This window comes from Dermacentor variabilis, chromosome 8 (assembly GCF_050947875.1).
Source record: "Dermacentor variabilis isolate Ectoservices chromosome 8, ASM5094787v1, whole genome shotgun sequence".
Taxonomy (NCBI): Eukaryota; Metazoa; Arthropoda; class Arachnida; order Ixodida; family Ixodidae; genus Dermacentor; species Dermacentor variabilis.
The window spans coordinates 44,100,171-44,114,685 of NC_134575.1; the positions used below are offsets into that span (position 1 = coordinate 44,100,171).

Here is a 14,515-nt window from a genome sequence, read left to right on the forward strand (position 1 = left end):
CCCCCCCCTCCCCTCGCCCGCTACGGCGTGCCTCATAATCAAATCGTTGTTTTTGGCAGGCAAACCCCTAGAATTCAAGTCGTGAGCTATCTTGGATCCGCTAGCCTTCCAATCCCACGGCAGAATACCGCCAAGATTAGACGCGCGCGGACGCCCACAGCTGCGTAATGTGCAGCCACGGCCGGAGTAGAAGTAGAGACGCCCGCACTCCCCCCCCCCCCCCCCCCTCTCCTGGCGCGCGCACATCTCCGCGCTCCCCCCACTTACGCGCGCGAGAAGACGCCGCCGCGCCAAACCACCATCTTTCTCGGCACATCCTCGCATGCGTTCCCTTGCGCTGCAGCTTACGACGCGCGACCGCAATCTCATCGCGCAGCGGACTTCTTATGGGGTGTCGCGGCGACGGCGACAATGATGCCGGAAATTCACCTTGAGTGTCCATGTAATTGCTAAGGCATTAAAATAACGTATTCTCTTGAGACCCATTTTCATAAACTGCATGTGACATGGTTTAGGTTTAGAGGGTTACGTTTAGAGGGCTGGGTTTTCTACTTATACAAGATGATGCTGATTTCAACATCATCCTGTATACTATGCTGATTTCAGCATAGCGCCGTAGCATTTGAACATAAAGATGGCGTGTTATTTCACTAACCTGTAGATAATAGCAAGCGCATAGAAAAGCAATTATGTCTTTTAACTGTATTCAGGTCTCGGAAGGATACTGTCGGCATCTCACGGAACACGTTAGTTGATTATCAAACGCGAGTCGGGGATCAGCTTGCACATACGAAGCCATCCATAACGCAAATCATACGCGGTGTGCTCGGACCTAGCTAAATTTTTTTTCATCGGTAAATGCTATGAGCTGAGTTGTAATGTAGAAGTGCCGTAGGCTGAAATTAGTTGGTGTTATGCTTCTGATAATTGCTTTATTTAACACGACCTCTGCTTTTTCCTTTAACACCAAACGTGATGCTAAGAAATTGAGCTACCCTTCTTAGTGGACCTACTCAAAAACGTGCCACTTGTATCTCGTTGTCGACACAACATGCATTTGATTCCTGCATGTAGATGAAATGGATGCCTTCGCAAAAAACAAACAAACAATAACAAAAATAATTCTTTCTTACAAGGTCTTCGCCATACCTTGCATGGCGACCATCTCGCAGTTTATTAATTTTCCCAGTAGAAATCTTTGTTGTTTTCAACAACTGCACTTTCCACTTCACGTTCCTGAAGTTCCGCATCTTCCACGGTGCATAAATACTATGAGCGAAGTTGAGGAGCTTGCGGAAATAGAAGAGAATCTTGATTTGTTAGAGCTGTGGTGCTGGCATAGAATCCATGCGTATAGTCCATAGCAAATTCCGTTGACTGTCAAACGAACAAGTCATATGTCTCTACGTAAGATCAAACCCGGTCCTTGCTTCGAAGCAAAGCAAATTGAACTAAAGCATTGTTATGTCGGTCATGTCACGCAGACTGGCGGTTCGACTGAACATGAATTAATGCCCACCAAAGTTGAACGTAAGAGGCAACGGGGTAACCAGTGTACTATATGGGTAGGTTGGCATTCACCAGGACCCATGAAAGTGAGCTTTAAAACTTGTATTAGGCAGACCTTCCAGGCGGTTATATGTGCGATCGTGGTGTCGCCAAGAGTTCAAATTGACTCGATGGTGCCTAGTGTGGTTCAGACAAGGTGTTGCATGGTGACACGTGGTACCCAGTGCTACCGGTACCTTCGTACACAAGTTCCTGAAATCTATCACTCGTCTTACGTTAACCGCCTTCTTCACCCTTCAAATTGTCACATATGCCGGCGGCCGCAACTTTGACCCTACGGACCGCATTCGATATTGAAACTTCTTCTCTCACTTACATGAGGACAGTCCTCACATTTTTTTTTCAGGTTGTGCTGCCCGATCTTGGTCATAAAACACCTTCTCTGGAGTGAAAAAGCGACTTGGCTTTAATAACGTTCCTTGGCTAACCTCGCTACGAAGAGCTGTTTAATGAGATACCTTCAGTAGAATGCATTTCGTGCAGACGAAGACGACATTCTTTCCTTCCTTGAGCACGAGGTCGCGGGTTCGAATCCCGGCCATGGCGGCCGCATTTCGATGGGGGCGAAATGCGAAAACACCCGTGTACTTAGATTTAGGTGCACGTTTAAGAACCCCAGGTAGTCGAAATTTCCGGAGGCCTCCACTACGGCGTGCCTCATAATCAGAAAGTGGTTTTGGCACGTAAAACCCCATAATTTAAGTTTTTTAAAATTTTTATTCTTTCCTTCTTTGACAAATTTGTCGGCTCTGAAATTTGCAGCTGGCTGTCTTTGCGTGGTCACTGAACGGTATAATTGAAACGGAGTGAATACTTTCGTGGAAATCCGGTGCTCGGTGGTCCGCATACCTTGAGTACAGGCACACCCGACTCAAGGAGAAGAGACATTCTTTACATCTACATGGTATATTATAGAAGTCTCACTGGGCCCGTTCGGAGGCACAGTTGTTCTTACAATCGGCGACGATTTGTTCTTCTTTTAAAAAATAACTACCTCATATATTACCACCAGAACTTGTGGTCGTTGGGTTACTTCAAATCGGGCATTATCCGCGCACCACTGTGATTCCATGCAGGGCGCGCTGCTACTGTTTTCGTCGCTAGCACGAAAGCGCTGCTATGCGGTAGCTGGTCACAGAAACATGTGGCTCCCACCTCATTGGGTGTAGATAACCTCCGATCTGCGACGTCTTGCGTGTGACAATTAGCAATATCTTACTTTACGACACATAACTAAAGAATTAACCTTACATGGAATCCCGTGACGCATATTTCTTTCTTGCATAGGGGTGCGGTAAACTTTTTTGGTTGCGAATGCGAGCGGGGACGATAAGCCTTCGTAGCTTTTCCCGACCGAATCAGAGTATAGGAGAATACAGAAATAGGGTACATTCTTTGAGCAATTCTTCTTACGACTATGTTGGAGCCAAGGGCGTTCTAGCCGAGTTAGCCCCTGCTTTTACGTGTCAGATCCGCGCTCCAGGAGATAGAATAGAGGATAAAGTGTTTCAAAGAAATACACGGGCATTTTAGCACAGTACAGAGTAGGAAGGAGAATCTACCCTCCCCTACACTCTGATGTATCCAAACAAGACGGAGTCACGCTTGGACAATTGCAGACAAAGACTTTTTCACACGGTACATTATTTTACATTATATGCACAACCAACTACGACTCCAAATGCAAAGACTATGAAGTGCCCAACACCTTCTACTATGTGATACGGGAAGGCGAGAAAAACACCATGCGCACCCGATTTCCCAACCAAGCGCGGGGCGTGTGGGTGGACCAGCTGGCCAGCTCAAGCCCCGAGGTCCAATCGCGTCTGCTAAACAGGGCCGGACGGGCTGCGAGGGCCAATGGCGTCCTGTGGAGTGAGGAAGCCGCCCACTTGGGCACGACCAAATCTTCCGTCCGCTCGCATTCGGTAAAATTCATTTCTCCTCCTCCTCATCGGATATGTTTCCAGCCTCTATTGCGAGCCGATCCCGGAAACAGTGCAGTCTAAAAACGAAGGCCGACCCTGATGCAGCAAAAAGAATTGACGCAGTTCGAAGCTCAGCATATACACTCCTGACGTGAGGCGTCACGCGACAGATTGCCGTGCGCGCAATGGGTGCGGCCCATTCTGGCTCCCAACACGCGCAAGAAGACCGCCCTTCGTCTACTTCAACTGGAGTTTGAATCGCCTGCCAACATTTTTTTTTCGGGCTCTCGGTTCGGTGGTTTAAGAATGTCTCTACAATCGCGTAGGAGTCTTTAAAGTAACCGTAACAAGAATGACAGTTTAAGCATGTGCGTGATCGTATCCACCTTTTCTTTTGTCACTCGTTTCCAGAAAATCCGGGATATGTTCTGGCCGACAGCAAAGATTGTGTACAAGGTCGAGCTCGACAGCAAGAAGAACGTGGATTATTTCATAGACATGTGCAGGTAAGTTTCCAGCGCTGCCTGCTAAGCGTTCTTTCTGCACATTGAGAAGACAGAAAGGGAGAGAAAGACAGAGACGACGTCTCGACCACAGCCGTTTCTACGCCGCCACTTCATTAAAGGAAACGCATCCGGCCAGTTTGCCTGGATAATTAGTCTTAAGAATCGCGTGTATATCGTGCGTTTCTGGCAGAAAAAAAAAACGCCAAAAGTAGCAGCATGCTGCAGCCTCCTTTAGAAGGCAGCAGCTAATTATCTCCTGTTTGACTCCCTTTTCAGGGAGTTATTCTCGATTCACGATAGAGGAAAACCTCGTTCTCCCCAGCGGCTCGGGGCAATGCAGTTATACTGCCTTCAAGAGCTCCGTCGCAAATTCCTGTTATTCACCGGAAGTTTCAGAGTGCAATATAGCGCTGGGCAGCAGGAAGGATTTCTAATTTGTTCATTGACAGAGGGGATAAAGGAAATAGAAACGTGGCGTCTTTGTCCAGCTAGGAGGCGGCCCTCACTGCTGACATACGCATTCGCTTCATTGGGGTAACCTTCCGTATAAAACTATGCGATTGCTGTAAGTGTAAACCGACCAGCCCTAGAAAATATTACGGTAACGAATTTCTGCGTCTTGTGTTGTGGCCTGGGTTTAGCTCTATACTCTGTAATTATTGCCATAATATCACGGAAAATGGACCAGGTATCAGCGATCCTTTGACAGATGCCATGAGAGAACAATCGTGGTTTATTGAGAACAACCGGCGGAAAGGGGATGGGGAGGCAAGCCTTTACCATGCGCCCAAGTTTCCCCAAGGACGTAGCATTTATTCTTTCTGGTTCTTCCTAAAATTACAGTAATAATAGTTAATTAATTACTGTCGTATTATTTCTTCCTTTAAGCTAGCTATCTTTTCTTCTAATTTTTTTAGTATGTCATATTTTGTGCGTCTGCACGTGAAGCCAAATAAGCAACAAAGAAAAGAAATCGGCACAAACACATAAGAATGCTTACGTATGGGAATGCGAAAGCATTATAGTCGCTTTGGCAGGGTCGGTTACCGAGGTTTGCTGGTCATAGCGAATCCCGACCGATGAAATCCGAAGAGCAAGCAACACCTGGGAGGCAGCGCGCTCATTGTATACATTCATGACCTGGCGCCACCTCCTACCCATTGGGCTGCGCCGTCACGTGTCCAATGACGCACGCACTAGGCCACGCCTTTAGTCAGCCAGAACCGCGAGGCGATTTCCGCAATCGGGGCGCGAGGCGAGCACGCTTTCAATTTTTTTTTTTGAAAGACATTAATTTAGTTAGTTTACAGAAACCTCGCCGAGAAAATTGATGCCAATCCGAGCACTTCTGGCGTGTTTTCCTTTCTACTCTTTGCGCCGTCGACCGCTTTCGGCTCCACCGCTCGGTCACGCCGGCGACGAAGACGCCGGGCATTCGCGTAATGGAGCACACGGTGCTTTCGCATTAAAAAAGAACGAGTACTATTTATGGATTTCGCGCGGCGAGAAAAACAGGTCGTGTAACATTACAACTGCCTCGTTGCTACAGCGGCAGCGCGGGAATGTCCCGCGACCTCGACCTCGCTGCACCTCTGACGGAAAGCCGTCGCACAGAGACGACGACGCTGTTGTGGAAAAGAGCGAAAGATGCGCGAAAACCAAGCACCCCCAAGAGAGACACTGGCGTTGCGAGGGTCCAGACAATCGCAGGAAATGTTTCACCAATGGCCTCAAACTGGGTTCGATTGACGCTGGAGTGCGCGTGCGCCGGAAGACCTTCAGGGCCAGAAGAATTTTTTTTTGTTTGTACCGTGTCTGATTCCGGAACGGAGACGTGTTGGCATACGTTCATGAAATTAAACGTTTAAATTCGGGCATTTTGGTCTATGTTTTCCTGTCGGTATGTGTAGAGGCCTGCATAGCATGGCCTGCATCCAGTCATCAAGCGTCCGATAACGGGATTTTCAATATGGGAGCATCGCCGTGTGCTAAAGCTTTGACTCCGTGGCAACTCCGTTAAAGCCTAGCAACTAATGCGCGTGATGCCTCAGCGAAGGCCCCGGGAGTGGCTATTGCTTCAGAAGCCTGAGCGTTTTTAAGCAAAGCTTGCATTGCAGTTACCTATGTATAACGTGCAAGCCCTTAAGCACTGCTCCAGATTTTTGTGTGACCACGGTCGGTTCGTAGTGGTTGGATTTCCCAATCCGCTCTAATTGCTTCGTCATTCGGTCAAATGAAGAAAACAGCGTGGCTTGCATTTTTCACCCGCTCAGCTCTTGATCGCGTTCTCTCCGCAGGAATACGCTGATGCCCGACTTAATCGTTGTGACGGCGCACGATTACTTTCCGGGACCTGAGGTGAAAAAACAAGTGCTGCTACCCCCGAACATCTTCTACCGGCCGGTTGATTTCTGGTATCAGGCGAACTACGGAAACACTATGGTAAGCGGTACGCACCTTGCGCGGACATTTTGCGGTAATCAGCTTTTGCATTGTTTGTTTTTTTGTATACACCTTTTAAGGAATGAAAAATAACCATGTTTTAGCGCATTCCGCGGCTCCGGGTAGCACTGGGAGCACTAGACAATGTGTTATCGTAAACAGGCCGTCTCGCATGTCAAACTCGTCCCCAGGCTCCTTTCACCGACGCCCAAGCTGCTGAGCCGTTGCCGCTATAACACCGACAAGAAGGCAGCCATTTTCTATTCCGAACGGAACGGTGCTTGCCGCCGCTTATTCCACAATATTGCCGAGTTCGTTTCCGCTTAACTGAGCATAATGTGTGCGTAAACGTCGTTTTGACGTGTCGTTTTTTTTTTTTTGTTTCCTGATGTCGCTCGAGAGACAGGCGAGAATGGGCGCGGCCTCAGAAATCTCGGCCAGTCACCTAGGGGTATAGAGGTGGATTTCAAATAAAAAAAAATCTGTTTTGGAATAGGTTTGCGTTGTAACGACTCAGGACAGAGTAACTACTTGGCACGAGTGCTGTTCGCTCGCTCCATTTTCCTTCTTGCGAAGAAACTAGGTGCGTACACTTGTCTCAGCGGAACACGCTATAACATGACTTACACCCTTAAAAGTCGATACAGGTGTGTAATCGTGTCTATAGTTCGCACCAATACACCCTTTTCGACGTGGGGGGCGAGTGATGGAAAGCAGATTTACACTCTTAATCAACAAAGGTGTAATGCTGTGACTTATAGACAGAGTTACACCCTTATTCCTATTTAAGGACGTAGTTTAGAGTGCACACCTTAAACACGAGTCTAAATCTATTAATTCTTTTTTTCATTGTGCGCTAGCAAACGCTGACGATTTCCCGTCGGACTCGTCCCGCGTAAAGTCGATGTGCGATGAGGGTAACGCCGCTGGCGGCGTTCCTAATCGCGCCAGCATTACGGGACGCCTGGTTTCTGCCATGGGCGCTGTTCTTGCCGAGCAGAGGTGGTTCCCTGCGCTGTGTCACGTCTTGTCTCCTCGGCACATCTTGTTAGAACAGCATCTGATGAGCTAAAGGTGCAAGGCAAATTGTTGCTACCTCGCTCACCGATTGGCATTGGGACGGAACAGGAAACATTTTTGCGCCAGCATACACTGCGCAGCGGAATGTTGTGCTTAGAAAAGAATATGAAGCTTCTGTATGCAGGTTCCAGGCGGTGACACTCATTAAACAGACCCGGAAGCAGCATGATCAAAAAGACACGTAGGCGAATTGACGGCTGCTTTTACGAAGTTGGGTACAAAACACATCATTCTATAGTGTTCCGCGCTCGTGAGAGAAAAAAAAAAATAACTAAGGACTGTTTGAATAACGCTGCGATTGAAAGCATTTCCTATAGCGCGTTCGTGTCTGTCATACACCCGGTGCTGCTGCCATTTGAGCTCTCGCTGAAAACTCTCAACTCCTGTCGCACGTTTACGAAACTGCGGTGCAGCGAAATGCGGATTGTGCGGGCCGTGTATTCGGTGTAAGCATAATCCTTTTTCTACATTTCATCATTTTCCTGTTTTTCTTTTCCTTGTTGCGTAATTTGGCGTGTGGCACACAATATGTTTCTCACAAGCGTCAGAAAACATTCCAGACATTAAGCACAACTCACTACCGCGCGTTGGACACGTTCTATCATTCGTGGTGGTGTCACAGCACGGCCGCGCCCGCTCCGATTTTCATCAAACCAGAGACGCAGAAACGAAACGGGTGAATTGCAGTCAAGCCGTTAATTAAACTATTGTCTGTGGCGCCGTATACTTCTTTCTACGCCAAGGAGGTTTATTTGAAACCTCTTTATAGCAGCGTTGCTCCACATTCTTCCATCGAATACATATCTTCTAGCATGGCCATCGACCTCTTGTGTCAGCGTTAAAACGTGAACCCAGCATAGCGTTACAGTTGTGACTTCTGCGCCGGATGACATTTTGATAAGTTGGGCATTGTTGAGAGTGACAATATAGACGCTTCTACGCATGTCTTGTAGTTGTAGCGCATTTAGGTAAATTAAATTATGGGGCATTACGTGCCAAAACCACTTTCTGATAATGACGCACGCCGTAGTGGGGGACTCCGGAAATGTCGGCCACCAGGGGTTCTTTAACGTGCACCTAAATCAAAGTACACGGGTGTTTCCGCATTTCTCGCCGATCGAAACGCGGCCGCCGTGGCAGAGATACTATCCCGCGACTTCGTGCTTAGCAGCCCTACACCATAGCGACTAAGCAACCACTGCGGCTGAGCGTTTAGTTAATACTTTCCAGAAAGGTACTGTGTCTCCGGCCTGCATAATATTCTTTAGGACAACGTCGTCCCATGTTTTTACCTTTATGTATCGCTGCCTTGAGTCGCGACTTTCTGCGACTTAACTGTTACTGACCCAAAGATAACGTCGACGATGGCAGGAGCTCTATTACGGCGTTATCTACGCATTACACTGGACAAAATGCCATTTCTCTAACGAGCACTGGAAGCGCGTGTTGGATGTTCTCTTACAACCTGAAAGACGCAAGCCAGTACTCGTTAATCTAGCCTTTCTTCTTCTCGCAATTTTCTTTTTTCTCCGCGCAGCCTGACGCCATGGCGGTCGCCCTAACCTTGATTAACTACGGCGTGAATAGACCGATTTCCTTGGTGGTCACGATGGCGGGGACAAAGGCACAGATGCAATATCCGGACATCCGAAACCCAAAAGCCGGCCGCTACGCCATCTACCAACCGGCCGTTAACGTGTACGGCTCTTGGTTTGATCACTTCACAAACCCAAAAGCGGTGAGTTGAAAAGTGCAGTACACGCGGAACGTCATTCGCGGCTTTCGCGTATTCCTGCACCTCTCATGCACGCCGTAAATCAGCGTTGCTTAAGTCATTTGCGCAAGAAAGGAATAAAAAAATATTTGTTCGTTTGCAGAAACAGAATATTTGTCAAGATAACGGAATATAACTTACGCGGACTGCACAAATAAAGTGGACGCTCATCAAGGCTTGCCTTTGAGCTAGTCGGCAAGCACAACTGGAATATTGCAGCGATAGCTCGGACAAAGTAGACACGCTAGCAATACCTGTGAGGTACGGTGCCGGCGTCGGCCACGGTGTTCGACGATGGCGGCACAAGCTATTGCGGACATGTTTTAGCAGACGGCACGGCAGCGCATTACGACTGCGACGGCACGACCAGGAGGTGTCGGGGCGATGGAATGACCACGACGGATATGACGACGCCGCAACGACGACGTGCGTCATGACCAGCGACGACGACGGAATGGGGACAGTGTGGTGGAGACCACATGATAGGAGCTGCTCACCCAGCGCGTTTTTCTCCGGTCGCTTAGTCCACGAAGGCAAGCTACTCCCACCATCACTCGGTACCCAAGGACTGCGGAAGTCTGTAGTTACGGAGCTGTGATGATCCGGCAAGACGAAACGGCACACCTCAACGTGACACTCGCTGTGGGACTCGGGCAACGAACGCACCCCGCAACCTACAACCATTGTCGCGGATTGGCATTCTCTTTGAAACGGAGCGGCTAGAAGCAGTCGCCCAGCCTGCTTGATCGAAGCAGGATTTACTATGCACTGTCGCCATCCAGCCTTTTCCCCATCTGCTCTCGATCTTTCGTATTTAAAGCCTCTATCATCATTGTACATATGTCTACGCTCGCAAATGACTCCTGTTCTGATAATCTCTTCCCTGTTATTTTTTAGAGCGCGGCTTTTAGGCGGCCGTTCCTGGGGCGAGCGTACGCATCCTACCTTGTAACTGAGCGAACGAGCACAGCGAAGGATGAGAGCGAACGCGTAATGCAGCGGGAGAATGAACACAGGCGAGCCGGAAGCGCAGAAGGATGGTGCGGCGGAACCATGAGGCGGAGAGCGGAGGAGGAGGGTATGGCGAAAGCGTGAGAAGAAAAGCCACGCAGGACCGACTTTGCGGCGACGATTGCAACGAGATGGAGCCAGAGTAGGGCGCGGGGGCTGTATGGAAACAAAGAGCTGCATGAACGGATGCCTTTTTGCGGCGGCTGTTGTGAATCACGCCACTCGTCACGATTAGCGAGGCAGTCGCGCTACACTTCGCTCCGTTTGCGACGAGCCGCATAAGACAGCTTAGGCGCTATAACGTAAAGGTATTCCGAACCTTTCTATTCCAATTATGCAATCAGCCCTCCGCGATTGGTCAAAAACTTTTTGGACCACCCTCACTTCACCTGTCTGTCACGCGACGTCAAAAAAACCGCGATAGCTCCCCAGTTGATATGACGCGCACACACTGATTATGCTTGATTTGGTCGAACAAAAGAATAACGGTTATTTCTGATTCGACACCTTTTCGCCATTAGCCCTCGGGTATTGGCCAAAAGTTTTCGGGCGTCACCCACTTCACCTGCCTGTCACGCGACGCCACAAAACCGCAATTACTCATCGCATCAAAGTGACGTGTACGCGTTAAAGATGCATTAATATGCCCAACAAAATGGAATTTTCTTCTGAATAGCCACAGGCTGCCCCGTTCCGAAAGGAATAAAAGATGGCAGCCGCCAATCGCTCAGGCACTGGCTAATCGAACCTGCCGGACAGCATGGGTTTATTAGCGTGCAATAAAACTTTAAGCGTGGCCGTGTAACGTTTTCGAGCGCTTTCGGCACGTTTACGACCCCGTTCTGCCAGCTATTCTTTGCTGAGGATCCGTTTTAGCGTCATTCTTAAGCTTCCGTTGCATGCCGCCGCGCTTTTCGACCAGCCACCGCAAGCTAACTAAGGGAAACCGGACCAATCGCAGACGCCGGCACCATCCCCTTCATCCGGTGATACATGTTCAGTGCAGTGGCTCGGCCCCATCGAATCCCTCTCCACTTGAGCGTGCTCTTCGCCTCTTGTCAGCCAATTAAATAAGATAAGCCGCTCAGTGTAGGCAATGTTATTCATTTTTCAAGCAAACAAAAGTGACCTCCTATGAACGAGGAAAGCGTTTTGTCGGTCTGTTCAGACAACTATTCAGGTTACTGCCCGATGCTTGCTTCGGCGGTTACGCAAATTTGACGTCGAGAGATTGGAATAAAAGCACATTGGAATAGTTTTACGTTGTAGGGCCCCTTGTCTGCGCCATCCAATATATCGCGAAATGAAAACACCTATAGAGCTGCGCTAAAATTACGCGTTAGGGAGTATTGTAATCGTCGGCGAATTTTTTTTCACCAATGATCTTAACATCTCTTATCTCGACAGCTGACAACTTTATCTTTTCAGTTTTTTCTTAATCACAACGCTTCTGGAAGGTGGACATTCCTACGGGTCTCGCTCGGGGAATAATACAACGTGACGAGTCGAGTTCGGGCTTTTTTTCTGTTGCAGCACACACACGCCTGATCCTGTGGCACCATATCGCACCCACATGCTTCTCCTCAGGTAGCCAGATCGGGCCTCAGATAGCAAAAACCTCGCTTTGGGTTATCATACACATTTTCGCGCCTGATGTCTTTCTTGCTGTTTTTTTTCAACCTACACGCTCTCTCGTTTCCACCCTTTGTGTAAAATTTAACGTCTCTGTTACTCTCGCTTTCTTTTTACGGCTCCTGGCTGTCTATTAGATTTTGAATTATCCTGTACTTGATTGTCAGCTTTCTGGACCGGTCTCTCAAATCCGCGTCCACGCTGTTGAGAAACAAGTATTTGTATCCTTTATTTGTCAGTTTTCCTTCCATCTTTTTTAGTCTTTCTTCACAACTAATTTTGCTGATCTCTTCTCTGACTTCAAAAGAAGCCGAACATATGTAACCTTGAAATTCCTCACCCCAATATCTAGTTGGCCCATCGACCTCTGTTTAATATTCAACCCTGATAAGAGTTTTGATTGAAAGCACAGAACTGCATTTTTTTTAACGTCAAAGCAGACAAAAATTCGCTTTTCCAATTTCCACGCACCACATGTATTATTTGCAGCCTCAGAGTGCTTTGCTTGATTACTGCTGCGTTCTGACATATCCTTATCATACTGCTTTGGTGGACCTGATCCACCGTGTGCATACCTGGGGTATGCCACAGGTATGTATACGGGGAGATCAGTTTAAGTTTCCTGTGACATAATAATATCCTGTGACATATAATAAAATATCCTGTGACATATAGGATATTTCTTATCCCCGAGTTGGATTATTCGAAGAGGCAGGAATTTCTAGAAAGAGAAATGGAAGCACATAGTCAACTAATCAAGAGAAAATCAGTAGTTATCACAATAAATAATTAATTTACGCCACGTATTGGAATTTACATATAGCTTGGGAGCTTGCTTTCAAGTGCAAGCTTGCACTTGAAATGCATTTCCTGGATGACACCAGTTTCGAGATATTTGCCAAAAAGTCCGATGAAATCTATCGGCGCTCCAGTTACTATTGTGCTTCAACGCACAAAAGTGCGTTTTATTAAATAAGTAATCGGAGCAACAGTACGTTTCTACGGCGAGTATGATGGCGCACATCTCCAAAGTGGTGTCATTCTGGAAGTTAATTACAAGTGGATGCACCTTACAAGATCACCGGCTACAATCCTCAAACTTCAATGTCTGCCGTAAAGTTTTTAGTAAAGAAGTCAATTAGTATTTCTTTAAATTAGTTAAATACGTGTTTCGTTTTCTCGTACTAGTAATGTGCGCCGCCATGGATAATTCGGCTCAAGGAGTAGAATTAAGTTATCTGGGCAACAGGCTATTACAGCGAAGCCATTAACGGCTAGTTCCCGCAGGATCGTGTCCGTGTGTAGACACAAAACTCCCCATACGTGGGCCGATCCCGAAGATAGTGCAATGCCGAGCCGACCCGCGGCGGAGGTGCAGTCAGACTTAAGAGACCTAGACAACGCAGTTTCGCTGGTCATCCTTCTTCACAGAGTGGAAGGCCACTTGAGTTTTCTTTTGAAATTCCGGAAAGCTAAAAAATGATCACGTATTGCTCGACTACGGGTACGACTCGCAGTTAAACTCGATACCAAGTCTTTAGTCGTCTTTTTGTTGAGTATCATTGGCCTTTTGCATAATGCCGTCAATCCTATGCGCGCACTGTGTTCTCGCTGCTATCTATGGAAAGATTGACATTTCGAAGGGCGCAGGGCGTGCGCTGAACTTTTGATGGACAGGAGGATCCCGGCATTGTTCCATTTGCATTGTATTCGGTCTCAAAGAAACTGCTATTCACGCACGCACGCCGACAACCAAGGAAATGAAGACAGAGTAGGAAGAACCAAAGAGAAGCGCATGGAAGAGGACCGCGAATAACTGCGGGATCCCCATGCCCGCGGCCCGAGACTACCAGGACCAGCGCAAGCTGGTGAACCAGGCCAGGGACGCAGCAAATGCTAATGACTACCTGGATAGAGGGCGGCCGCCCGTCTTGTGCGAGAAAAAAAGCACTCTCCCTGTACTGACTCAGATTGTTGAACGTTTGTTCCCTCACTCGCACACCCCTAATATATTGGAGTGACATGGGGGAACTACTTAACGATCCACAGTTTTTGTGGCTGAGGTCACAAACTGCTCGTAATGTGAACGTTTCGTCCCTTTCTCGTGGTACGTAAACTTTTGACGCCGACTGCGCGCATGCAGCGCTAGCATGCTTTGTGCGCAATTACAGCTGCTCAGTATACAGGTTAACAATTATAAAGTCGTAAATTTGACGTGTTTTGTGCTAACCGTATTGATGGCAAAAGCCGTCCAATTGTTACCCCTTTGATAACTTCTCGAGGCTTAACCTAGCTGCGAGTAGGTTTGCAGCAGCGAGGATGAAGGTTCTACTAGAGGGTAAGCTTTCATGTTACTGAATAGTAAACTAATAAACTCGCAGAAACGTGCTACGAACAGGGCAGGTGGAAAGATAGAAGTACAACGTACTTCTTTACTTCTGAAGTCTTCGCAGCTCGCTTTTGAAAATTACAGTAAATTTCAAACACCTCCAAGCTCACACCGTGTCAACTTCGAGGATCATTCCTTTTTCTCGTAAGGTACTTTACTCATAGGAAAAAGAAAACAGTTAGCA

General features: G+C 47.8%; 1 protein-coding gene across 1 annotated transcript in view; it reads left to right on the forward strand.

The window, feature by feature from the left end:
• The window catches only part of LOC142590167 (uncharacterized), a 32,749-nt gene that overhangs the window by 13,177 nt on the left and 5,057 nt on the right, over positions 1-14,515 (forward strand). Inside the window, exons 4-6 of the mRNA XM_075702062.1 lie at positions 3,909-4,003; positions 6,301-6,445; positions 9,063-9,263. Coding sequence (XP_075558177.1) covers positions 3,909-4,003; positions 6,301-6,445; positions 9,063-9,263 — 441 coding nt within the window. The remainder of the gene's footprint in view (positions 1-3,908; positions 4,004-6,300; positions 6,446-9,062; positions 9,264-14,515) is intronic.